Source organism: Prionailurus viverrinus, chromosome A1 (genome assembly GCF_022837055.1).
Source record: "Prionailurus viverrinus isolate Anna chromosome A1, UM_Priviv_1.0, whole genome shotgun sequence".
NCBI lineage: Eukaryota > Metazoa > Chordata > Mammalia > Carnivora > Felidae > Prionailurus > Prionailurus viverrinus.
The window spans coordinates 26,419,992-26,443,904 of record NC_062561.1 but is presented as its reverse complement, the minus strand read 5'-3'; the positions used below and the strand labels follow the sequence as shown (position 1 = coordinate 26,443,904).

The window sequence follows — 23,913 nt, the reverse complement described above, 5'->3', positions numbered from 1 at the left end:
TTCCAGCCCTTTCCGCAGTACTTGAGAAGGGTCCTGCGGTGGGCTTCCCTCGCCCCGGGCCCTTCCCCAGACCCCTGAAGGGGAGGTTCTTTAAACTGTCCCCCAACAGCGTGGGCCGGGACTCGCCCTCATTCCACTTGTCTTTTGAGACCCCCCCCCGCCCCCCACCCCCACCCCCACCCCCACCCCCACCCCCACCCCCACCCCCACCAAGGCCCGCCGGCCGCTGCCTCCAATCCGGCCCTCGGCCAGGGGGTAGTGGTGCAAGGCAGACTGGCTTAAAGCGCGGCCGCCCCAATCCCGGCCCCGGGCGCCGGCGGGTCCCCGGCCGCGGAGCTCCAGAGCGGCTGCGCCCCCGGCCCCTATGCGCGCACAAAGCCCGCGGCCGCCGGAACCCTCGGCCCCGCCGCGTTCGGCCGCTGGCTCCCGAGCCGGCAGGGGCCCCGGGCAGAGCGGCTCCGCGCGCGGCGCTCCGGCCGCCCAGCGCGGGGAGGACGCGCGGCAGCGCCAGCCTCGGGGCCGCGCTGGTTAGGTAGCAGGGGGGACCGGAAGGATGGCGAGGAAGTAGGAGAGGGTTTCCTGAGATGAAAGATTACTTCCGTCCGGGCTCTGGCCTCTCTCTGGAGCCGGCTCGTTGGGGGCTGGGGAGCGGGGTGCGCGGGGCTCGGGGGCCGCGCCTTGCCACCTGCAGCGCCCGCAGCCGGCGGGACGCGCGCGGCCGGGTCGGGGGGCTAACGCGGGGGGATTCTTGCAGGTGGGACTCGAGGGCATTGCCTAGCGCCCAAGCCATGGTGGCCAAACAGCGGATCCGGATGGCCAACGAGAAGCACAGCAAAAACATCACCCAGAGGGGGAACGTAGCCAAAACCCTGGTAAGGCGGGGGCGGCGCCGACCGGGCCGAGCGGGGCAGGGCCGGCGGGGGCGGGGCGGGGCCGGCGGGCGGGTGGCGGGCGCGGGGCCCGGCCTCCCCGCTCCCCGGCCCGGGCCCGGGCCCGCCCCTCCCGCGGGGTCCCGCAGAGTGGGCGCCGAGTGCCGGGCTGTGGGGCGCGGACCTCGCGGAGCCCTGGCGGGCGGCGAGGGCCGGGTCGGTGGTGGCCCCTCAGGGGGCGGCCGCCGGGGCTACCACGGAGGCGCGGGAGAGCCTCCCCAGGAGAGAACTGGGCCTTTGTCTCCGGGAAAAACGGAAAGTCACATCCTTCAGGAACAGTTAAACCAACTGCGTGACACAGGACCCAGTAGGTGCTAGAACGTTCGATGAATGAATGAGCAGGTAAATGGAGGCCTCTTATCATCACCCCCTTCCAAGCTCCGACTCCTGGCCTCCACCCTCAACAGACACCCACCAGGATAAGGTTTCCCCTCCAGCCTCTTTGTTATGGCGCTGAATAAGTTGGAAGGGCGCAAAGTGCGAAATGAGGTTCAGACCCATGTTTCCCTCCATCCTCCGTTCTCTCCTTCTCCTCTTCTCCAGGGAGGCCTCTCGCTACCGGGCTGAAGTTTAAATGCAACGTTACTCTTGTTCACCCTGTAAGTTCTGGCTCATCCTGGTGGTATGATCCAGAACTTTGGAGACTAAAGCTTTGTAACTGGACTTTAAAGTAAAATCTGTGCCTTATGCACCAGGGTTAGTTTTAGCAAAGCAGAATGTCTTCAAGAGAAAATGCCAGGTCCGTGAGTTTGGACACTCAGAGGCATGCCTGGGATGAGTTGTTGGGCAGTGTTGGTCTCCAAGTCTGTGAGCCAAGATGCCTGGAATCTGTTACCCCAGACACTTAAGTGAAGTCCAGCTGAAGCTTTGGGCTTGGCTGGAAAAGCTCGCAGACCTGATGAGGCACTTCCTTTTAGCCAAAGAAATGATCCTGGTTTGAGTAACTGAGCAAAAAGCTAGAGCTGCAATGATCACACCAGAATTCTTGCAAAACTGAGCAGTACCACGGCAGAGAAATCTTAGGATCAAACTCTGTTCTACTCAGAGCTTTATCCACAGTTCCAGGCTTAACTTATGCTGGAAATTCTCTCATTGGGAGTTAGATCATTTAGTTGTGACTGAACAGTAACATGCTAATATACCAGTGAATTGGAACCATTTTTCACATAGATCTATTTTTCCTATTTCTTTTTACTCAGAAAAACAAACCTTGCTGTCCAAATTGACCTTGAGAAACAAATTTTAATCGGTGTTAAAGCACTTAGGGTTTTATATCCCTAGGAGGTCACTTCTTCCTAGATATCATACAGACTAGCTGAGGTACTGAAAATCTCCAGTTGTGTGGTTCTCTTGAATGAACTAAGAAACTACAGAACTAACAGTTATGAACTAAACTCGGTTGACAACATATCCCACTGCAAAAGTAGCAACACGGTAACTGATTTGCAAAGCTAAGTTATCCATCCCGGCTTGGTGAACTCAAGGTCGGCCACCTTTAGCTTTTCAAGACCATTAGAAGGTGTTTGAGACCTGGGGGAGGGGAGAGGGCGAGTTAGTGGCTTCAAAATAAGAAAAGAAAATTTTAAAATTGGAGGAAAATATTTAAATATCTAGGAAATGTAGTTGCTCTCATTTCAACTCAACTTTCAAAGCTACATTAGGACGAATGTTTAATCTCTGGTGTGAGTGAATTTTAATAAGTTCAGATATACCATGGCTTGGGGCCCTTCAGAAGTGCCTGGTACCTGTGAGGATGTTCAAACGGCCCTACTACATTTGTAATGAAAGGCTCCCAAACCAAGCCACGGTGTATGTTTATTTTCAGTTGGCTAGGAGAGCCTTTTGGTTAACTTTATTGTAAATAGGCCAACATCCAAAAAGAAAACCGAAGTACTTTAAGCCCTAAATCTCATTGTCCTAATTACAGGTCAAACCCAATTATACTTTGAAAGAAGTAACTTGCAAGAGATCACTTGTTTGGGAGGAAATTGGGAACATATGAACAGATTCGAACTGAAAAATCAGCATAAGCATTCGGAAATAAACCCCTTCAATTGTATGCAGATGCTTCAGTATTTCATTAGCTAATAGCTGTGGAGTAAATCGATATTATTCTCCCAGATAGCAGATATATCCAAAAAAACAGAAGTAGAGTAATCATTTTGTGATTATATGGTAGTAACTTCTCCAGAATGAAGGGGATTTAAAGTTCAGAGTTCTGAGTTACCCTGCTAGTATATAATCATGGGGGAAATGAGCCCCTGACATTATGAGGGAAGTAACATACTCCTGTTTGAAATAAACCATGTCATTTGCAAGATTCTGCTGCTTGTCTTACCTTTACCAGCGATAGATTCAGGCTTAGGTGAATTGCCCCAAAGGGATTGTGCTGGGGACTGCTTCCAAAACAGGAATTCAGAGCTCTCAAAAAAAAGGATATATTGGTGTTCTTGAGCTCTGAAAATCCCCAGATCATATCGAGTCACTGGAAAATGCCATCAAACAGATTTTGGTACTATAGAGTCCAAGCTCTGCATGTTGATAATTTGTGTTTTTCTGCAAAGGAAAAATAATGGACTCCATTGCTATCTGCACCCGGCCAGTAATTCATTTACAGGCTCCTGAATTCACTTGTTGGCTTTGCTGGAGATCAATGAGCTTTTTATACAGCGTTAGTGGGATGACAGCAACAGAACTGGTTTGTGGTCAACCGTGACAGATGGGTTAGGAAGTTAGTGAAAGAGGGTGGGGACGGGCTAAGTGTCGCACTCTGTTCAGGTAACTTTATTTGATATCTCTGTTATTTACGTGATCTGGCCTTGACCTGGCGTTGGGTGCCAAAGAGTGACACAGTGACAACACTGGTTCAAGTTATCTTACGCAGTTATGTAAGACTGATTTTGTCCTTGTCTGGTCAAGAGCGGGCACCTATTCCCTTGCAGTGCGATTTGTTTGTGCAGGCGTGGTGGTGGAAACAAGCTCGTCGAGGACAGAGAACCGAAGGGTTTTAATCCTTGGAGTCTGCCTGCCACTAACACTTTAATCTCTGCTCTGGTATGGAGAGAGTCAGGGATAACCCTATCACCAATTAGGAAGTATTTACAAAAAAGGTAATATCCTTCCTAGATCCCGTCTTTACTCTGCTTGACCTAAGAAGCCATATTTAATGACGTTGGTGTGCTTATTCATTCTTCAGTGAACACTTATTGAGCACCTACTATGTTTAAGTCCTGTGCTAGGCATTGCTATATGCATTGACACGTGAAAGAGACACAGTGCCTGCCCTGGTGGGGTAGGGTCCGGTGGAGAGACAGACAGTAGACACGTTATCATGAGAATAAACATGAGATACAAACTGGGATAAATGCTGTGAAGAAAACATACATGGCGATTTAAGTGGTAAGGGAACCCACTTGAGGTAGAAGAGAGAAGGCTGTCTCAGAAAGTAACAGGTAAGCTGAGAACCGAAGAATTGTTGCCTTATTTATAATAAAATGAGTTCTTGTCTTGACGTGGGTAACAGCCTATTTCTGGCTCACACATGTGAGGAAATGTTAGTGAGTTATTTTCTTCACTCTAACATCTCCCTTTTTATTGGAGAAGATCACTGTTTTTTTGGACGCCTCTCTCTCAAAAAAAAAATAGTTTTTCCTTGATCGATTTGATTTTTTTTAATGTTTACTTATTCACAAGAGAGTGAGAGACAGAGTGTAAGTGGGGGGTGGGGCAGAGAGAGAGGGAGACACAGAATCCGAAGGAGGCTCCAGGCTCTGAGCTGTCAGCACAGAGCTCGATGCGGGGCTCGAACCCAAAAGCCATAAGATCGTGACCGAGCTGAAGTTCTACGCTTAACTGACTAAGCCACCCAGACACCCCCATCGGTTTGATTTTAAGGACCAAGCCGTACCTGCAAATAGACCTAGAGGGGTTGTGGATGGTTGTTCTTATTACGTCTGTGTTTTTAGTATGAGGGGAGCAGGAGGTGTGCAGGGACTGGGTTCGTGTGTGCACAGTAGTGCCATTCTGCTCCCCAGGGAAGGAAGAGATTTCTTCAAAGTGTAAGCTTCATTTGGGTTGAGGAACTTTTCTCATTACAAAATGCTGCTTCCTTTGCCTACGCGCTCACCGTTGCTGTGGTGCTTCCGCCATTCTGAGAATTTCCACAGCACTCACCTTCCCCATGTTCTTGGCGTGTGGAAGGTTTTGAGAAAATGGCTGTTCTGTGACCTTATTTGGAATCCACAGATTGGGGAATTTAAGATGATTCTGTTAGTGGACACCACCCAGGCTCTGTAATGAGGCAAGTCTAAATTTGAATCCCAGCCCTTGATCAAATTAACAAACTCTGGGTGTCAGTTTCCCAACCACAAAATGGAGTTAATAACACTTGCCTGGCATGGAATTGTGAGTGGTGGAAAGAGTGGTTGTAGATTGCCTAGGATAGAGCCTGGCATCCAGTGTGCCTTCAGCAAATGGAAGCAATTATTAGTACTATCATTTGGGACTCCCAAATCACTGTATCAGTTGGTACTTATACCCCATCTGTCCCTAGAATACTTAAGAGTGCCAAGTGCGCTGAGTTACAGGAGTATAAATAAGGTTATTGGTTAATTTTTTTCACACCTATCTGGATCCTTCACAATTGGCTTTATTCAGCTATTCCCTGCCCATTGGGCATTGAGAATGGATCCATCTCACCCATCGTGGTATTCCCAATCTTTAGTAGGGTCTAGTAGTACCCCACAAATGTTTCCTGAATGAATGAACCTAATCTTACTTTACCCCATTCCCTTTCAGAGGCCGCAAGAAGAGAAATACCCTGTGGGACCATGGCTGTTGGCACTGTTTGTTTTTGTTGTCTGTGGCTCAGGTATGGGTTTTTCGCTGACTTCATAGACCATGCTGTCCTCTGTCCTTCAAAAACACAGGTTTTATTCACAAGAAAATAGACAAAAAAAATACACACACACACACACACACACACACACACACACACACATTGTTCTGGGATTCAAGTTAATCTCTGCCTGAAGCCTTCATCTTAATGGGTTTTGATTTGGTCTCTAGTCTAGCAGAGCAAATATGAGTAGAGACAAAATTGATATCCTATCAAATCATAATCATAAAATGATTACACTGAGTAATTAAATTGGCTGTTTACACTTTAGAGTTCAGTAAAACATAGCCTAAAAAGGGCATTTAGAACAGAAAGTGGAACACCTGTCTGTCTACCCAAGGTAGATCCAGATTGCAGAGAAAGGGAGAGGCTTTATGCCTTTCTCAGAGGAAACTCTACAGAACTCATAAATAGAACTGAGCCTTTGACCTGAGCCTCAAGGTACAGTCACCTCACACTGAAAGGTGGCCAAGTTCAGAGAGCTTTGCTTACACTCACGTGCAAACATGCGCACACACAGGGGAGGCTTGAGCAAAGGATCATGCAGTTGTCTCTCGTTGAATTTGGTTACTGGGAGTCTTGTAATTCCTGGTCCCCAGGGGTTGGGTCTCTAAGATAGTGGTAAGTGAGGAATAGTGGCGCTACTTCTAACAAGGCAGGCCTTCCGAGGTTCCTGAGATCTCTCACTCGAAGAAACAAAACTGCGCACCCCATTCCCAAGGATGTGACTCGAAGGGAATATTTTACCCAATACAAGGAATCCCTCTTCTTTAACAGAGTTTACCCAACCTCTACTGGAATACTTCTGAGGGTGAAGGGCTCACTTCTTCAAAACGCCTATCCCATTTCTGTATAGCTCTAGTTATACATCTTTTGAACTACACTGAACTATCTTTTCAGTAGTTCAGGTGCAAACTCCTAAAACCACAAGGCATGGACTCATTCTCTTCTGAACATCTTGAATCATCTTGACTCTTCGGATATTTTAAAGATGAGTTTAAATTCCGCAAACTAAACTTCCCTACTTCTCTCAACCTAGCCTCAAAAGATGTGGTTTCTAGACCCCGCTTCTGGGTACACTCCATGAGTGTCTTAAAGTATATAACATTTGCAGCTGTGGAAGTTGGTCTAGAAGGGGTGTGACTGCTACAGAGGCATTAGGATTGCCACTGCCCTTGATCCCATCACTCTGCTTCTATTAATGTGACCCAAGCTTCAGTTTATTTTCAGCAGTCACAGCACATCCTAGACTCACATCAAGCTGAAGGATAGCCTGGCCCCTCCAAATTCTCCTTAACATAAATGCTCTACAAGCTTCAGAGAAGCATGTACATACCTCCCCCCAATCCAGAGCTGTCTCTTACCCCATCACACATTGTTTATTTTATTCATGACCCTCATCAAGGTATGACATTATTTACTTTGCTTCTTTAGTATATATTTCCCACTGCTGGGACATAAGCTCAGGGAAGGGAATGTTTATTTTCCACTAAACCGGTAGATTCTTACAAGTATTTAGCATATAGCGAGTGCTCAGTGTGGTTGGCTGAATGGATTCACGGATGGGTGGATGGATGAGTACAGCAAGATGTTCCCCATACTATAGATATCCAGCTGGCTTTCTTGAGACCTAATATAAAGCTTCATGAATATTTCTATTAAAATTTTATTGTTGGTTGTCAGTTGTCTTTTTATAGCGTAGCCACAAAGTCTAGAAATACAGAAGAACATGCATAGTAAATGGCTTGCATGAAATTGCATTATCATGTGCGATATGGTCAGTGACATATGATATGGTCAGCGTATCGCCTTCATCAGCGATGCGTAGTTCAGAACGCTGTACAAAATTCCGAGGAATATGGTGCATTAATGCAGCATTTCCATCACCGCCTGCATATTCGTCTGCCGTGTGTTGCCTCAGATGATTGGTCTCTGATTTTCACCCGGAAACAAAACAAACAAAAAACCATGTGCCTTTAGCAAGCCATACAAAAATCAAGAAAAATAAATCTATGTGAAAAGGTGATCTGCCCTTTCAGGCCTTGTGGCCAGCCTGTAGATTGTTAGATCTTGAACCTTGAGCCTCCTATCTAATCATCTTTCTTTGCCAGCTTTATAGTCTCGGAAAGTATACTGTACCTCCAAGTCACTGATAAAGTCTAGACTTGGAGAAGCCCATGGAACACAATTCGAGACAACTCCCTCCAGGTTGACTTTGAACCTCTCTGCAAAACTTGTACAAACAATCATCGTGTCTTGGGGGCTTGGCGGGGTCCGCTGTGTGCCTGGCACTGTGCCAGGCTTTGGAACAACCACTTTCAGGAGGCTGCAGGCAACGGGAGAGGCAGATAAGGAAGCTGTCAGTTGTACCTAGGGCAAGAGTTCTATGATAGCAGAGTGCCCAGAGTGCTTGGTGGGCACGGATAAGGGACTGTGTTAGCCTGCTCAGGCTGCTATAACAAAATACCACGGGCTAGGTGGCTTAGAAGTAGCAGAAATTTACTGCTCACAGTTCTGGAGGTTGGAAGTCAGATTAGGGTGCCAGCCTGGTCTGGTGAGGACCCTTTTCCCGGTCACAGACCTCTCCTCATATCTTCATATTGTATCCTCACATGGCAGAAAGGGTAGGGAGCTCTGGGGGGGTCTCTTTTATAAGAGCACTGATCCCATTCATGAGGTCTCCACCCTCATGACCCAATCAGCTCCCAAAGCCCCCGCTTTCTAGCACCATCACATTGGACATCAGGATTCCAGCACGCGGATATGGGAGAACGCAATCAGACCATAGTGGGGACTTCTCAGTCATACTGAGCAGAAGAGAAAGTTGCCCAGAGGAGGTGCCATTTGTGGTGAGTTTTGAAGGACAAACAGCCAGACAAAGGACAGGTCGTTCCACATGAGAGATTACTACGTGACAAAGGCACATAGACTGGAGATAGCGTGCCGGGCTCAAGAATGGCCAAAGCCCAGTGGCAAGGACCTGTGAGTCATCACGCAGCCCGTGTTGTCAGGGGCTACAAAGGTACAGAGCCAGTATTGTTTTCTTTTTTGGCGTCCAGATACATATTAACCGGTGCCCTCCCCAGTCTGCACCGTGAGGTAGCACATGGAGGGGGTTAAGTCGATAAAGTGATTTGGTCTGTTTTTCTCAAACCGGTGTTAGTTCTCAATATCCACCCTTTTCAAAGGGCTTGAAAACCTTCTCTAAATTACGCTTTAATTAAGATCTTGCCAGGCTATCGGTCTATATAGTAGGAACTGTATCTCCTCCCCCCGCCCCTCCCCCAACCTCCGGGTAAATTGGGACATCTGCTGACAGCAGTCTCTTGGAACCCTCCCAGTCTCCATTCGTTTTCTCAGGGATCAAGTACATTGGCTCTGTTATCCTTTCTGGGATGGGAGATCTATCAGGGGGCTGGAATGGGAGCCCACAGGGCCCAGAGACATGGATTTAAAGTGGCTAAGAGGACACAGCACTTACTTGCATGCCACACCCCCCCTGTCTTCACAGCCTGTTCTCTCCCGGTGTCGCTTCTTTAAATCCTTGTCGTCAAGACCGCGTTGCTTTTATGGAGAGGCTAGTTAGGAGTTGGTTAACATGTTACCATGATCCCTAAGTAATGGGCTTCATCTCTTTTTTAATCGTAACTAAAAATAATCCACTAACCCACCTTTAATTTTTATTTTTATTTATTTATTTTTTTTGCTAACTTACCTTTTTTTTTTTTTTTTCCTGCAAGCCTCAGCTCAAGTCAGGCACTGTTCTCACAGAAATGTGTCACTCTTCTCAGCTTGTCCTTGGTGCTGTGCCCTTCCTTCTATCTTTGTACGCGTGCTTTTCGAAGCCAAACATGTCATGAAAAACACAATAACTCCTTTAGGTCTGTCCCGGTTCCCACCTCGCTGGGATTAGTCACGATTCAGTTCGTCTTGCAGAGCCTACTGCCCTTCTTGAGTTTCTCCTCCTTCAGGTTGTGGGGCCAGTGTCTTCTCTATATTTAAGAGAGTGTCATGTCCTAACAGCTAGCCATGCCGTCTGTGGGTTCCTTTGCCTCATGTCATGAGCCTTCCTGGTGAGAGAGAGGATGACGGAAGCCTCGTGTCACTATTCTCTCTGAGGCCAGGTGGCTGGCGGCTCATATGTTGTATATTTTTATACAGACGGGGAAAATATGAAAGCTTCCAATATTAATGAAGGTGCTGATCAATGATCTGATTCTCTTGAAAGACAACGCTCTCATCACCTCACTCTGTTGACCCACTGTTCCCATGATGATTGGTTGGGCAAAGTGCTCTTTTTAGAAATAGTGTCCGTGTACCTAGGATAGGTAAATATTTGGGTCAGGCAAGTAATAAGGAATGCACACCGTATCCGTTCTCCTGGCGAGATTGTGGGAAAGGATCAGGACTGGGGAACGTTGGCATTTAGGCTCATGCACTCTTATTGGCCACCGTTACTCCACTTCGTGTGGAAAAAAAACAAGTTAACAAACCTCCAAGAGGTCACAGGACCCCTTGACTATATGGGGCGTGATGTGTCACAGCAGTCTTGACCCCTTGCTTCTTGGCTTCTTCCCTGTGGCCTTCCTCATTCTCCACACATGCCTTTAATGCCTGCGGTGCTGATAAGAACAAGATAACAAAAAAGAAGGGAGAAGAACCAGGAGAGCGGCAAGAGTACAGAACGCAGAGGCCCCTGGCGCAAACATGCACCCAGGGAACACTCACCCCCTCATCAGGAAATCAGATAAGAGCACCAGACCTCCTGGGGCTGCCCTGAGGCCCCCAAGATGTGAGTCCAGCCCAGGTACACGGTGGTAGCCTCTAATACATTACCCCGTTGACATGCAGTTGGAAGGAGGCGATCTAAATGCACCCCTCTTCAGAGTAAGTAAATTTCCACTCTCCGTGATTGCAAAAGGGCTCTTAGGCAAGACGCTTCTTTGAAGCCTGACCGTTTGGCAGGAACAGGATGAGAGATGAAGAGGCCTCAGAGAGGAGGGTAGTTTTGGAATCTGCCAGATGTAGGTTCAAAGCCTAAGATTCACTGTCAGCTGGACAACCTTGGACACGTTATTTACTCTCTGTATCGATTTCCTTATTGATCAACTAGGGATACGAGTAGCCCCTCCAAAGGGCATTGACTGGCTCCGGGGATATTAAGCGCTGGCCCACAGCTCGACACCTGCAGCCTCAGTCACTACCACCATCCCCATCAGCGTAGCCCCGATAGTGGCACCGTGGATGGGAGGGACTGGTGTGCCATGGGGGGGGGGGGGGGTTCAGGTTTCCATTTGCTTTGCATCTTTCCCTGCTGGGCCTTCCGTGGACAGCCCATGGGCAAGGCTCAGCCACTCACATTGGTCTTGCTCTTCAACAGTAGGCCCGGCCTCTTCGCTCCAAGGATGAGTGTCTGCAGTTTGATAACATTCCATTCCGAGGGTGTGAGCCTATCTTTCCATGATAAAGCTTCAAAATCTTCCCAACCTCCCCACGCAGGGGAAAGGAAGAACCCACCTACAGACCAAAATCAACAAACAGGGGTTTGTAGTTTACGTCGATATATCAGAAATATCTATTTCTGATATCTCGACCTGAATACACCACTGTTTTGCTATAAAAGTTCTCTTTGTGAGATGCAAAAGCTCTGGGAACAGTGCGTTCTTTTGAGACCCAGTATTATCCAGATAGAGGACATCTCAGGGCCATATGGTTCTTTGTTTTGTATAATTTGGTAACTAGCTGTATTGTTATTATATACATCCTGTCAGAAATCTGAAACCTGTTTCTCAGAAAGCGTGTTACGAGAAAACCTCATACGAGGTTTATGTTATGAGTTATGAGTGTCCTCAGATAATTATTCCAAACTTCTCTTGTTCAAGTCTTGCTTGGCCCGGGACTTTGTTTTGCTTGGGCCTTTTTAACTGGTTACATTTGTCTTTACTTGATTTCCTAGGGCCCCAGATCCACACTGAAGCCTTAAGGATTCAAGCATCCCGCCCCCCGCCCAGCCCCTCTTAGAGACTCTGCTGTGTTTTTCTTCTCTTTTTATAAAAACACTGTCTTCCATTTCTGCAGGCAGTGGGGCCTCTTTCCAGATAAGCACCTCATCCTGTCTCTCCTGGCCCTTGGTTTCAAACCTGCCTCTTTGAGAACCGTGTGATAGCTTCTGAAGAGTGCTGGTTTTTATCTCGAGACTCAGAGACAAGCGTGACCCAGAATGTCTGTCTGAGGCGGCAAAGATGCCGTCGCTCAGACGGGCCCGCCGCTATCTCTGGGGGACACTTGCAGTCCTGATGCACTGCCCCAGACCATGAATGAAGCCAGTCACCCTGCTGTAACCCTGGATTTTCCTCTACTTTTGTCCTCAGCTCCTTTAAGAGTTTTCTAGACAAGGATTCTGAGGCCACGCCCAAGCTCGGGGGGGGGGGGGGGGGGGGGGGGGGAAGTGTGCTGCAATTGATTAACAATGTCCATCCTAAACCTGGTGTGGACAGCGGGGTCCCGTGCTCACCCTTGCCATCCCTGGCCTTTCCGTGATGGGAGTGCCACGGGGTTCACAGGACAACTGTCTTCCGCATTCCCAGCTTTCCTCTTTGACCAGAATGCCCCCTGGACTCCACGAGATTGATTAGGTCTTTTCCTTAACACATTCGTTGTCCAGACAATCGGGCTGTTTAGTCAGCATATACGCGCATCTTGTGATCCTGTAGCATGATTTCCCTTGTCCGAGCCCTGTGTGAAACTTCACGGTGACAGATGGCAGCGGCCCGAGACCAGGCTCTTTGCAACCTGCTTGTCCCCTCCCCTGTCCTTACCCCTCACTGAGGTTTCTACTGGGATTAATGGAGTCCCCGTTTAATTCCTATTATCCCTTGATTCCCAGAGGGAAACTCTCACACATCAGCCGTGCCCCAGCTCCCTCCCTCAGACCGTTTCTCCCTCATGTATTCCTAATTTCAATTTGATTTCTCTCTCTCTGGCCAAGCCTGATATTCATTTCCTAATTAGGGATTATGAGAATTTTAATGGTTACTGAAGCCTGAGCATTCTTGAAACTGATGAGCTTATATCCCCCATCAAAGGGGAACCTCTCGGGTAATAGGATTAACGAGTGGCTGTTATTTCCTTCAGACTTTTCTATTTCCCCGTGTGAGCATATATGACTTTTATAATATAGAGAAATACAGACAACTTTCATAATCTAGAAAAAATTAAGTGTATTTTAAGAAGAAAACATCTTGACTAGTGGTTTTTAGCCTGTTTTTAACAAGCAGCCAAACTCTGTTCATATCTTAGGAACAAACGAAAGAGCAGCTGTTCTGGTGGAAGTGGGATCTGTGTGTGTGTGTGTGTGTGTGTGTGTGTGAGAGAGAGAGAGAGAGAGAGAGTGAGTGTGTGTATGTGTGTGTGTGAGTAGGCATGTGTGTGCGTTTGTGAGTGTGCATATGTGTGAGTGTGTACATATTTGTGTGTGTTTACATTTGTGAGTGCGCTTGAGAGTGTGAGCGGATGTGCGTTTGTGTGTGTGTATGTGTTTGCGAGTGTGTGTCTTTGTCTGTGTTTGTGTAGGGGGTACCTCCGGTGTTGCTGGATATTCTGGGTTTTTTTCCATCCCCGGACAGGAACAGACATCTGGACCCTCTTTGCCCATCAAATAGGAAGCTGCGTCTGGCCCGGAGCTGGCCTCTGTCATGACAGAGCTCATGCCTCTGAGCAAACGGCCTGCTAGGTTTATTTGGCACATGAGTTGTGAGTAGTGACACTGTTTCTGGGCAGGGACATTGCTTTCGTCTGTCGGTTTAGGGGCTGTAGGCTCCCGTATCCCCCAGGGAATCTGCCTGTGGACACAGGGGAGGTGGGAGACATAGCATGTCATAGACCAGTGCGTTTTTCAGGACAGCCTATTCAGAACGGATATGAAGAAGTGATTCCCTGAGATGTTCTTGGCTGGGCCTGAATCCCTCCCATTCCCCAGTCTCATGTTTCAGGTGGTCCAAGGATCTCCCTGTACAGAAGGCCTCTCCATTTCTGGAAGGGCCAACACCCCTGTCCTTCCTAGGACCTACTGTTTCTGCTGAGAACAGTGTGGAGGAGGGAAAGGATCAAGCCACCTGTGTGCCAGCTCCAAGGCCAGCCTCCCTGGGTTTGACACCCAGCTCTGCGACCTACTAGCCATGTGGCCTTATCCAGCTTACGCCCGTTCTAAGCCTTGGTTCTCCCATTCTTAAAAGACCTAAGAATGGTCCCTAACTCCTAGGACCTTGGGAGTTGATTGTTAGTCATTATATTCATGGCCCTTAGTCACGCTCTCTCCCCACATCTCAGCCTCCCAGGCAAGGTTCCGACCAAGACTCTGAATGCTCACAGAGAAAGAAAGAGAACATTTGGATCTTCCTAGTGATTTTGCTGTACGGTGGTAAGAAAACTTGTAGGGGGGAGCATACTAGCTCCGAGATCCTGAGGAAGCTGGGGTGATGTCAGCCAGAGGTCGGTGGGGTCACCTCTGTAGGGGCAGCGGGAGCCTCCTCTCTATTTCTAGAAAGAATTCTTTATATAAACTAGCTAATAGGGATGAGCAGGACCTGTTCATACAACTGTCTTGGCTACTTACTATACACGTATATTTTCTCTTCTCGTCACATAATCCCTACGAAGGAGCTATGGTACTCGTTTTTCCAGATCGTAAAACTGAGGCTCCTAGAGGAAATCAGCTAGCATCACACAGCTAAAGAGTGAGAGAGCCAGTCCCCAAACCTGAACTCGAAACCCTATTACACTGCCTTCCCTCCCTCTTACCACTTCTCCCAAAAGTACTACCAAGCAGAAGGTTTCCACCCACCTTAGGCCTTCAGCATATGACCATGTATTGAAAAGAATTCCTGTTAAAACATCTCCTGCTTTCCCTGCCAGAAAAGGTGCGTTGTCCAGAGGTTCCACGTATACAGCCATCCTGGGTCTGCTCCCAGATGGATAAACCCTTGACCCAGCCGTGGGCTGCTTGTTGACTGGGCCACCGGGGCACCCGACCTCCTTACCCTTTTCTGGACCTTGCTCCAGGACAGATTTGAATTCACCGTGTCTACAGGTCGACCCAAAACACTGGCCTTTCCTGGAGACCGCCAGAACTGTCTCGAAACTGTGACACCCAAAGTGGCTGTCACTCCCCTGAGACTGACAAGCAGGATGTTTGAGGAGCTGGGCAGCCTTGGAGAAGGTCTTCTATTTCACCACAAAGGGAAGACTGAGGACATGCCTCTGCCGAGAAACTCCTGCCTCGAGACCTGACATGGACACTCTGGAAAAGATGTCTCCTCAGCCACTGGCTCCCTCAAGGTGACCTGCATCCTCCCTTGTTCCATGCCCTGTACCCTGTGCCTCATGGAGCATTTGGGTTTGTGTCTGATCTGCTGCTCGAAGAGCGTTTCTGCTGTCTGCCATTTTACTGTGGATAAAGGGCATCACGCTCTTTGCTAACGTCCCTTCTCTTCACAGTGCCTTTCTGCCCTCTATCCCAGGCACCTCTGTCTTTCCCCTCGTCTCCATCTCTGGAGACGCTACCAGGAAATGCTACCAGAAATAGCATCATGCCTTCGACTCCCTTTGTGCTGATTCTTCCTGAGAGCTTAACCCGCCTTTGCGACGTCTCCTTTCTTGACGTTTCTACTTGTCTCTCACAGGACCTATACTTTTTCCTACCAGCTTTTTCATTTTTTAAATGGAAAATAATCAAAATGATGTGATTTCTAGAGCGGTCTTGTCCTCCTCAATGGTATTCCTGTGGCCTCTCTCAATCTCTCTTCTCAGCAACTCTCTTGAGCTCGCTTATCATCAACCTTATTCTCAATAAAAGTGGCCTCCTGAAGCTTCCTGTTATCTTGCAGGCAACGCCGGCAGCCTCCCACTCTCTAGCTGTCTCCCTTCTGTCACCCCTGTGTCCTGGCGCTCCCAGTTAGCCGAGGTAGGTCTGTCCCCAGGGTAAGAGTGGGCTGGGATGACACAGTCCCAGGCCTTAAGGAGTTTATGGTCTTTCATGACTTTCCTTCCCTGCCAAAGACCGGGCTCTTGCAACATCGGAATCTGAAAGCAGTTATTTGATGTTGTTTCTTGGTTCGCAAAATAATTCTCTAAGGTTTATAATATGTGTTTTCCTCCATGCTCTTTGCAATTATTCACCTTTCATTTTCCTCCAAGAAATATTCGCTGAGGACCTGCTACGTGCCTGGTGCTGAGCTAGGCCCAGGGTGGTCATGAGCAAAATCATGCACGGTCCCTGCTGTCCTGGAGCCTTCAGTCTGGTGGGGAAGCAACATAAGTTTACCAAGTAGTCATGTTGAAACCTGCGCGATTTCAGTCATGAAAGTGGAGGAGAGACATGTAAAGCTGTGAAAGCAGATAAGGCAAAAGGCTGGGCAAGTGGTTCTCAGAGTGTGGTCCCTGGACCAGCAGCCTCAGCATCACTGGTGACCCAGTTAGAAATACACATTCTCAGGGCACCTGGGTGGTTCAGTCAGGTAGGCATCCAACTCTTGATCTCAGCTCAGGTCTTAATCTCAGGGTCCTGAGTTCAAGCCCCACGGTGGGCTCCCCCCTGGGCATGAAGCCTACTTAAAAAGAAATACACATTTCCATTTCCCACTCTAGACCCACTGGATTAGAAACTCTGGAGGTGGGGCCCAGCCTCTGTTTTCACACATCCTCAGGAGACTACCATACACACGCAGGTTTGAGAACTCTTGCCTCAGATGGTCAAAGAAAGCTTCTCTGCAGAAATAACTTCTGGATTATAAAGGAAAACTAGGCAATAGGGTACGGCGGGAGAAGTATTTCGTACAGAAAGAGTGGCACATGGAAAAGCCCTGAGAGTTTTGAAAACATGAGGGATTAGCCCAGGAGAGAAGAGTAATATAAGATACATCTGGACAGGTTGATAGGACCAGGATATATAGGTCATGGAGGCCACATCAAGGATTGGGCAATAGGAAGCTTTTTGATGTGCTTGAAACACAGGGATGACACAATCTTACTTGTTTTCATTTAAAGAATAAATCTAGCTACAGTATGGAGCAAATATTGCAGAAGAGCAAGGGTAGACCAGTTGGAGGTCATGGCAGGGGTCTGGGGAAAGATGGCGGTAACTTGCACGAAGGTGGTTTCTGGAGGGATGGGGAGAAAGGTGCATAATCACAAGATTCTTAAAGTCCACAGGTGTTGGTAATCAGTTGGAGGTGCCGAGGATGACTCTTGCGTTTTGAGTTTATATGCAAGATGGAGGGTAACGAGGCCAAGTTCGGCAGTGGGAAGGGATTCTGAGAAGGTCCTGTTGAGTTTGAAGCGTCTTTGAGCCACCTACATGTAGATATCAATTCAATGATGGAAGGTGTGGGTCTGGAGCTCTGGGAAGTCAGGGCTGGCAATACACATAGGTGAGTCAGCAAAAGCTAAGGGCCACCTAAAATTGTGGGGCAGGGTGAAGTCACCCGGGAAGTGAGAATGTGAGACATGAGTGAGAATAGAAGAAAGCCCGAGTGCTCACTGAGAGGTGTCATTATTCTTGTTTATTGGTCAGATGGAGTTAGGATGACCCCTGTAAAACCCATTTAGTGTAAAGAGCCAAAGAAAACTAGAAAACCAGGGAAATATAGTGTCACAGAGGCCAAGGGATGAGAGGGTATAGGAGGGAGTGGTCAACAATGGTGAGTCAGGAAGTCAGGCAGGAGGTAGCTGGAAACTGCCCATTGGATTAAGTGACATGGAAGGCGCTTTGTGTCCCTAGCAAGAGATATTTTCGGTGGAGTGAAGAGAGCAGGAGCTAGAATAAAGTGGATTGAGGTGGGAATTGAAAGCAAGGAAATGGAGAAAGTGAGTATAGACAGCTTTTTAGAAATGGTTGCAAAGCGGAAGAGAGGGCACCTGTTGGTAGCAGATGTGGACTCGGGCGGATTGATCCGGTTCATTTGATTGTTGAGTGTGAATGTTTCTTGCATGCTAAAGCCTGAGGATTTCGTTGAAAGGGGATGGTTAAATAAAAGAGAGATGTGACCATCCGAGGTCACCAAAGATCAGGATGCCAAACACAGGTTGGAGAGGGCAGGGGCTCGGGGATTCTGTAGCTCCTGCGCTAGCCTGGATTTTTCTGAACCCCAGTGACTTGCCCGAGGCCAGATGCCCTGACCTGGAATGTCTGCCTGTCCCTCCTTTCCTTGGCATCTCTCTTCCCTGCTGTCTGGCTTACCCACGGCCCCTTTCCTACAGCCTGCTCAGCTGTTTTCTCAGCTTTGTTCACCCACTGTTAAGTTATTAACTTGTCAGGGTCCAGACTCCCCACTTCCTTTCCCTCTTTGAACCCACTGTTGGCTCCCTTCCTGGTCGCTGCCTCGGGAAGCCAGCACGTGGAAAGCCAGGGTGACTCTGCGGGTCATTACTGGCAGGCACAGAGACGTACAATTAACATAATTGCTCTAGAATGTTGAAGGCTTCTTAAAGACATTGATACAACTGAAAAAGGAATAATAAACGCAACCCACTCTCCCTTATCTCAAAGGTGAAGGCAAATGGTGAACTTAAAACAGACTTTATTCAAAGTAATTTCTCCAACCAGGTTCCATTTTAAAGAGTCACCTGTACACCTGTTAAGGACCATCAGATTTTTACATTTAATTCATGGATTCAGTAGGGTCAAGAGTGATCTTTAATTAGTTCTTAAAGCAGACTTAGGAACTGGTAAGTTGCTTTACCAGAAGTGTTGCTACTCCGAAACAAAAAAAAAATCTCATCTAAGACTCTTTAGAGAAATTTGCAACCGTTCCGAAAAGAGAATTGAGTGGCTTTATCATTACCTAGCACTTTTGAAGTCATGAATTAACTTAATGGGGCATGATGGACCGAAGGCACAGACTGTTTCCTATTTGTTGACCTACTTTCCGCTGATAACGATGTCCTGTCTAAGGCTAAAATGAAGGGAGAAATAACATTTTTGAGCATTTTATTATGGGCAGATTTTTTTTTTGCTTCTATCATGATCTTCATTCCTTGCCATCCTCTGAGATGCACATTATCTACAGCTTTACCAGTAGAGAAAGCAGGGCTCCGGAACTGTGTGGGAGTTTCCCAAAGTTCACACCACTAGGGAGTGGCAGGTGGCACTTGGTACTTGAGCTCTGGTCTCGTGCTCACGCACGGAGAAGCAGCGGTCATGACCGGAGAGATGGTAACAATAGCAGTAGCTCCCACGCATCGAGCCCTCCGTGTAGGCAGAGCCACTGTCGTTATCGTTTAATCCCTATGACAGCACCGCAAGCACCATGGTTCTCATTTCACCCAAAAGGAGGCGGTCTCGAAAACGTTAACTAATCCGTCCAGTGAAGAACTGAAATTCAGACCTAGTTCCATCTGACCCTGCCCTTCCATGGTAGACCTGTTTGTCAAGATTAGGGATGCTTCCCTGACCCCAAGAACAAAACGTGAGGCACGGTAGATGTAGATATTCTTTTTCCTAATGTTGTCCAATATACAGCTGCCTCCCAGCACTCCCGTTGAACCGGAATACGGCATGTTTATTTAACGTTTGTTCCTTGTCAGCCCTGGCAGGGGAGGACAGGAAGGTCAGCCATTTCTGTGAGCTTATCCATTTGGGGAAGGTACTTTCTCACCCCCTCAGCAACTTCTGCTGTCATAGACCCACCTCCAAACCCGGGATGGGCCAAGGAAACTTCCGAGCACAACCATAATGGAGGATCACAAGTTGTTGAATTCACTCCTTCGCTGGACGCGGAGAGGACAGTTCACACAGAACTGGCTAACTTCGATTTTCTGTGTAATTCTAAACGGTCTTTGTGTTCAGCTTGGTCGGTAGCAACATAGTAACAGAAGAGGGCCCAGCACAGGCTGGTTTGGTAACACCAGAGAGGTGAGCGGAGATCATCACTGAAATAAAGGACGCAGAAGCAGAAACGAGAGCCCAGAGCACAGTCAACCAGAGCTGTTTGGGTCTCAGATCAAATACCTTGCACACCCCGTGCCAATACTCCATCGGGGTCTTAGCAATGACTGTTTTTCATTATGGTCACACTGAACCTTCGTGAAAAATTAATATTATGTCAGGTTTGGTGTATATCCAATTTAGGAGGGTAGTGATGATGCGTGCAGGGTTTTTGTTTTGGTTTAGTTTCGGTTTTTTAGGGAAAAAAAATGCATTCATGCTTTATCTTTCCTTCAAATCTAGCTGTCCAAGGAAGATCCCCCAAGGCCCTGTGTGTTACTAACCTCTGCACACCCAAAGCACAGTACCTGGTGCACAGTACGTGCTCACTAATGTTAGATGATGGAATGTCAAGGGCTTGTTTCCCGAAGGTTCTGGGTAGCCTGCTTTAGCGTGGCCGCTCAGCTCGTCCCTGTTTATCCTGTTTTTAGACGGGATTAAATGAAATGATACCCAGCCTCACCTCCAAGAAATCATGCAGCACATGGTAGTGACGGTTCTCATCTGTTCTCGTCCTCATCAAGCCTGACCACCATTGCCCTCTGGGGAGGGCGTAACAAAGACGCTTCGGCCTTATGTTCCCCAGGACACATTTAACCCCAATAGCTAGAACCGGGCCGGGGGAGCTAACTCGCTCTTAGCAAGATAAGCGGGGGTGCCAGGTGGGCTTCCAGGCTCCCCACCCCCTCGGTCAAAAACTCCTGGTGGCTCTGGATGAGAGGTAGCGGCATTTCAGAGGAGTTACAGGCAGCCAGCAGATCTTGCATCAAGGGCTACCGGCATCCAGGGGCCCGGTTTGATGCATCTGCTCCAAGCACCTGGCCTGCATTCCCTGCTCGGGGGCCGCTCATTTTCCAGGCCACTGCCGTTTTGAAAAGGCAGCCTCGCTGACCTGTGAAATGAGTGCGGTGCCTGTATGAGAGCCCCGTCCCCTCTCCCCAGCAGCCACAGGACACTTCTGGGGAAGGGGGCCAAATCCGTGAGCGCCTGAGGGATCCTGATGGAATTAGCAGGAGTTATCTATAAATCCCCGAGGCATCCATCAGCAGACAGAGCAAGGCTGCCTTTTTAAAGAAGTTCACTGACCTCGTGTTAACTTAACTCCTTGTTAGGAAATATCTAATCAGCTGGATGCTAACATGTCAAGGGCCCAGGGGTCAGCAGAAGCAGGGTTCGCTGTGGGCTTGGGTTTCCAGCTGTGTGCTGCCTGCTATCTGAGCTGTCTTGTTTTCCTCTTTCAGCTATCTTTCAGATCATTCAGAGCATAAGGATGGGCATGTGAGAAGGCCTGGGGATTTGACCCTGCCCCCTCCCTCTGGAGGGCGGAGGACCACTTAAGCTTTTAGCCAGGGATCTGTGGGAAGCAAACAGCCACACCGAGTAGGAAAAAAAAGGCTCCCTCCATTGTTCCCTGATCACTTCATCGTGGATGTCAGACCACACTGCCTTCTCACAGGACATCTTGGTACATCCGTGTTCTCGAGCGGAAAGGACATTTTGCTTTTCTGTTGGTGGGATTGGTAGCTCCCAGATGTCTGCGGCAGCACCCTGTCTGGTTTTGCCCCTGGTCTCACAAATGTATGTATGTGGCCCTCCGAAGGATCACCAGGTTACTTTCTATGGATACAGCCTCTCCTCCGTTGGGGATTGGTTTTACGAATAAATGTCTTTGTTCAACCTTATACCATGTGTGGGTTACAGTGAGAAACCTGAAGTGAAGAACATGCCAGAATAGCTCCAGGTGGGGCTGGGGTGGGGGGTGGGGGACAGGATTAGACGTTTGGGAAAGGGTCAAGGAATCTGTGGCTGGGGAATTAGAGCTAGATTTACCTTCGAGGTCTTGGCCCAGAATGAAGCCCTGGGCTGCTCTCATGACCTTGGATTTTCCACACATTTTACTTTTTTACTCTTTTTTTGTTTTGTTTTGTTTTGGGCGGGGTTTTTTGTTTGTTTTTTTTTGTTCTTTTTTTCGATGCAGAAAAGCCACCTGCAAAGCGTGTCAAGGTTCGACTAGCTGTTATCTGCTCTTTGTCTGTCTTAGGACTTGACGAGGAGCAGGTGTCTGAGCCCTCTTTATGAAAACCAGCCAACCTCAGGACCCAGGAGGGCTGGAGTCTCATCTCACTCTGGGTGGTCAGCCTGGAGGCTGGGAGAGTTTGGCCCAGGGCTGGTGGGTGCACACCTCTCCCTGGCCAGCCTCCCCACAGCCCCTCAGAGTGTGGTCTGCCTACATGGGCATCCCAGTGTGTGGCGGGGGTGGGGCAAGTGGGAGATGCATCTGGAAATGCAGACTCTGGGGTTCTACCTTACGCCTGCTCAATTTAAGTGCGGCAGGTGGGGCCGACGCTAATGTTTTGTACAAACTCCCTGGGTGAGGCTTACGCACTCTAAATTTTCAGGACCACGATCCTGAGAAGACCCGGCTAAAGAGAAAGTTTTGTCCCATTCCAAGCGGCAAAGACAGCCCCCGCTGAAGCTTGCTCTTAAGCGAGGCCTATCCTGCGGGCACGGCTGGTGGAGGAAAGGGAGAATCAGCCTGCTCGGTTGTTCTGACTTCTGATACGGCCTCAGGAAGTCCGAGGGGCGACCACAGAGATCGGCATCGGGATTAAAGATGTTCAGTGTGCAACTTTAAACAGTCCTGTGTTGCTTCTTAAAATTCCATCTTTGCACTCTTGGCAATTTTGTTCATTCCTCAATATTGGGAGAACTTTAAACATGGAAGCGGTGGCAGTGGCCAGGACTTCTGCCAACCACTTCGGGGGCTTTGTTGGAAATGGTGCACTTGGAAATGGGGCGGGGGGGGGGGGGGAGCTTTTTGTCCACTGGAGTCTTTTACGAAACCCAGACCCTTCAGTGATATTCTTTAGGGCCTTCTTTTCTCCCATCCTCCTCCTCCTCCTCCCCCTCCTCCCCTCCCTCTCCATCCTCCCCCTTCTCCTCCCCTCCATCCCCCTCCTCCCCCTCCTCCCCTCCCTCCCCCTCCTCCCCCTCCTCCCCTCCCTCCCCCTCCTCCCCCTCCTCCCCTCCCTCCCCCTCCTCCCCCTCCTCCCCTCCCTCCTCCTCCTCCCCTTCCTCCTCCTCCTTCTCCTCCCCTCCCTCCTCCTCCCCTCCCTCCTCCTCCTCCCCTCCTCCTCCTCCCTCCTCCCCTCCTCCTCCTTCTCTTCCCCTCCCTCCCCTCCCCCCTCCTCCTCCCCTTCCTCCTCCTCCTCCCTCCTCCCCTCCTCCTCCTTCTCTTCCCCTCCCTCCTCTTCCCCTCCCTCCTCCTCCCCTCCCTCCTCCTCCCCCTCTTCCCCTCCCTCCTCCTCCCCTCCCTCCTCCTCCCCCTCCTCCCCTCCCTCCTCCCCCTCCTCCCCTCCCTCCCCCTCCTTCCCCTCCTCCCCTCCCTCCTCCCCTCCCTCCTCCCCCTCCCTCCTCCCCCTCTCCCCTCCTCCTCTCTTCCTGCTGAGAAGAGGGTTGCAGGCCTGCTTCAAAACCAGCAGCCCCAAGGACAGTCTACCACCCTTGTGCTCCCCATCACTGCCACTGCCAGGCCCCTCCCAAGCCGGCAGAAGGCATCTCCCACCACGAGAACTGCACACGAGATGCTCTGCGAGCTGGTCCCCTCATCCTGTTGGCTCTGCTGCCTGTTCTCTTCTAGGTCACTGAGTAAGACCAGTGTACTGTGAAAGATCAGACCTCAGGGCTCCTGCCAAGAGGCCAGAGGAAGAAAGGCTGCTTGACGTAGTTTACCTGGTCCGTGCTCCCTTACGTGGCCTAACTCCCACATGGCCTAGTCTTGCTTGGAGTCTGGCCTTTCTCTTCCTGCCCTAACAGCATGCCCACCATGAAAGGCCCTTGCTGGGTCCACGCTTTGCGGGTCTTCCCCCACCACCAATTGGGTTTTTCCCACAACAGTAACAGTCAACAGGGTGGTAATCCCTATTTTCAGGAAAGGGAAACCGAAATTTAGCCAGATCAGGCTCTGGATAAGCCCCGCTGTCCCCAGGTGACAGGTGTGGCCAGCTGAATCAGCTACTATTGGTAAAACTTCCTGGGATTGATTTATCTCCCCAGGCTACTGGGATCATCCACAAATTGGTTTCCTATTACTTTTCAGGGAGCCT

General features: G+C 49.1%; 1 protein-coding gene across 9 annotated transcripts; it reads left to right on the top strand.

Annotated features, from left to right (window-relative positions):
* Window positions 1-410: 410 nt before the first annotated feature.
* Window positions 411-22,479, top strand: SERP2 (stress associated endoplasmic reticulum protein family member 2). Of its 9 annotated transcripts, none has more exons than XR_007155648.1 (5): window positions 411-532; window positions 755-872; window positions 5,727-5,799; window positions 21,849-21,977; window positions 22,207-22,479. XR_007155648.1 is itself a non-coding variant. In XM_047875296.1 (5 exons), exons 2-4 carry the CDS (start codon window positions 789-791, stop codon window positions 15,112-15,114), a joined length of 357 nt encoding a protein of 118 aa, XP_047731252.1. In that variant the 5' UTR covers window positions 411-532; window positions 755-788; the 3' UTR covers window positions 15,115-15,162; window positions 22,207-22,479. The 9 variants fall into 9 exon arrangements, 7 of the variants coding, with proteins under 7 accessions (XP_047731252.1, XP_047731260.1, XP_047731245.1 ...); XR_007155649.1 differs by lacking the exons at window positions 21,849-21,977; window positions 22,207-22,479 and adding exons at window positions 14,155-14,245; window positions 14,740-14,845; XM_047875296.1 differs by lacking the exon at window positions 21,849-21,977 and adding an exon at window positions 14,915-15,162.
* Window positions 22,480-23,913: the final 1,434 nt, after the last annotated feature.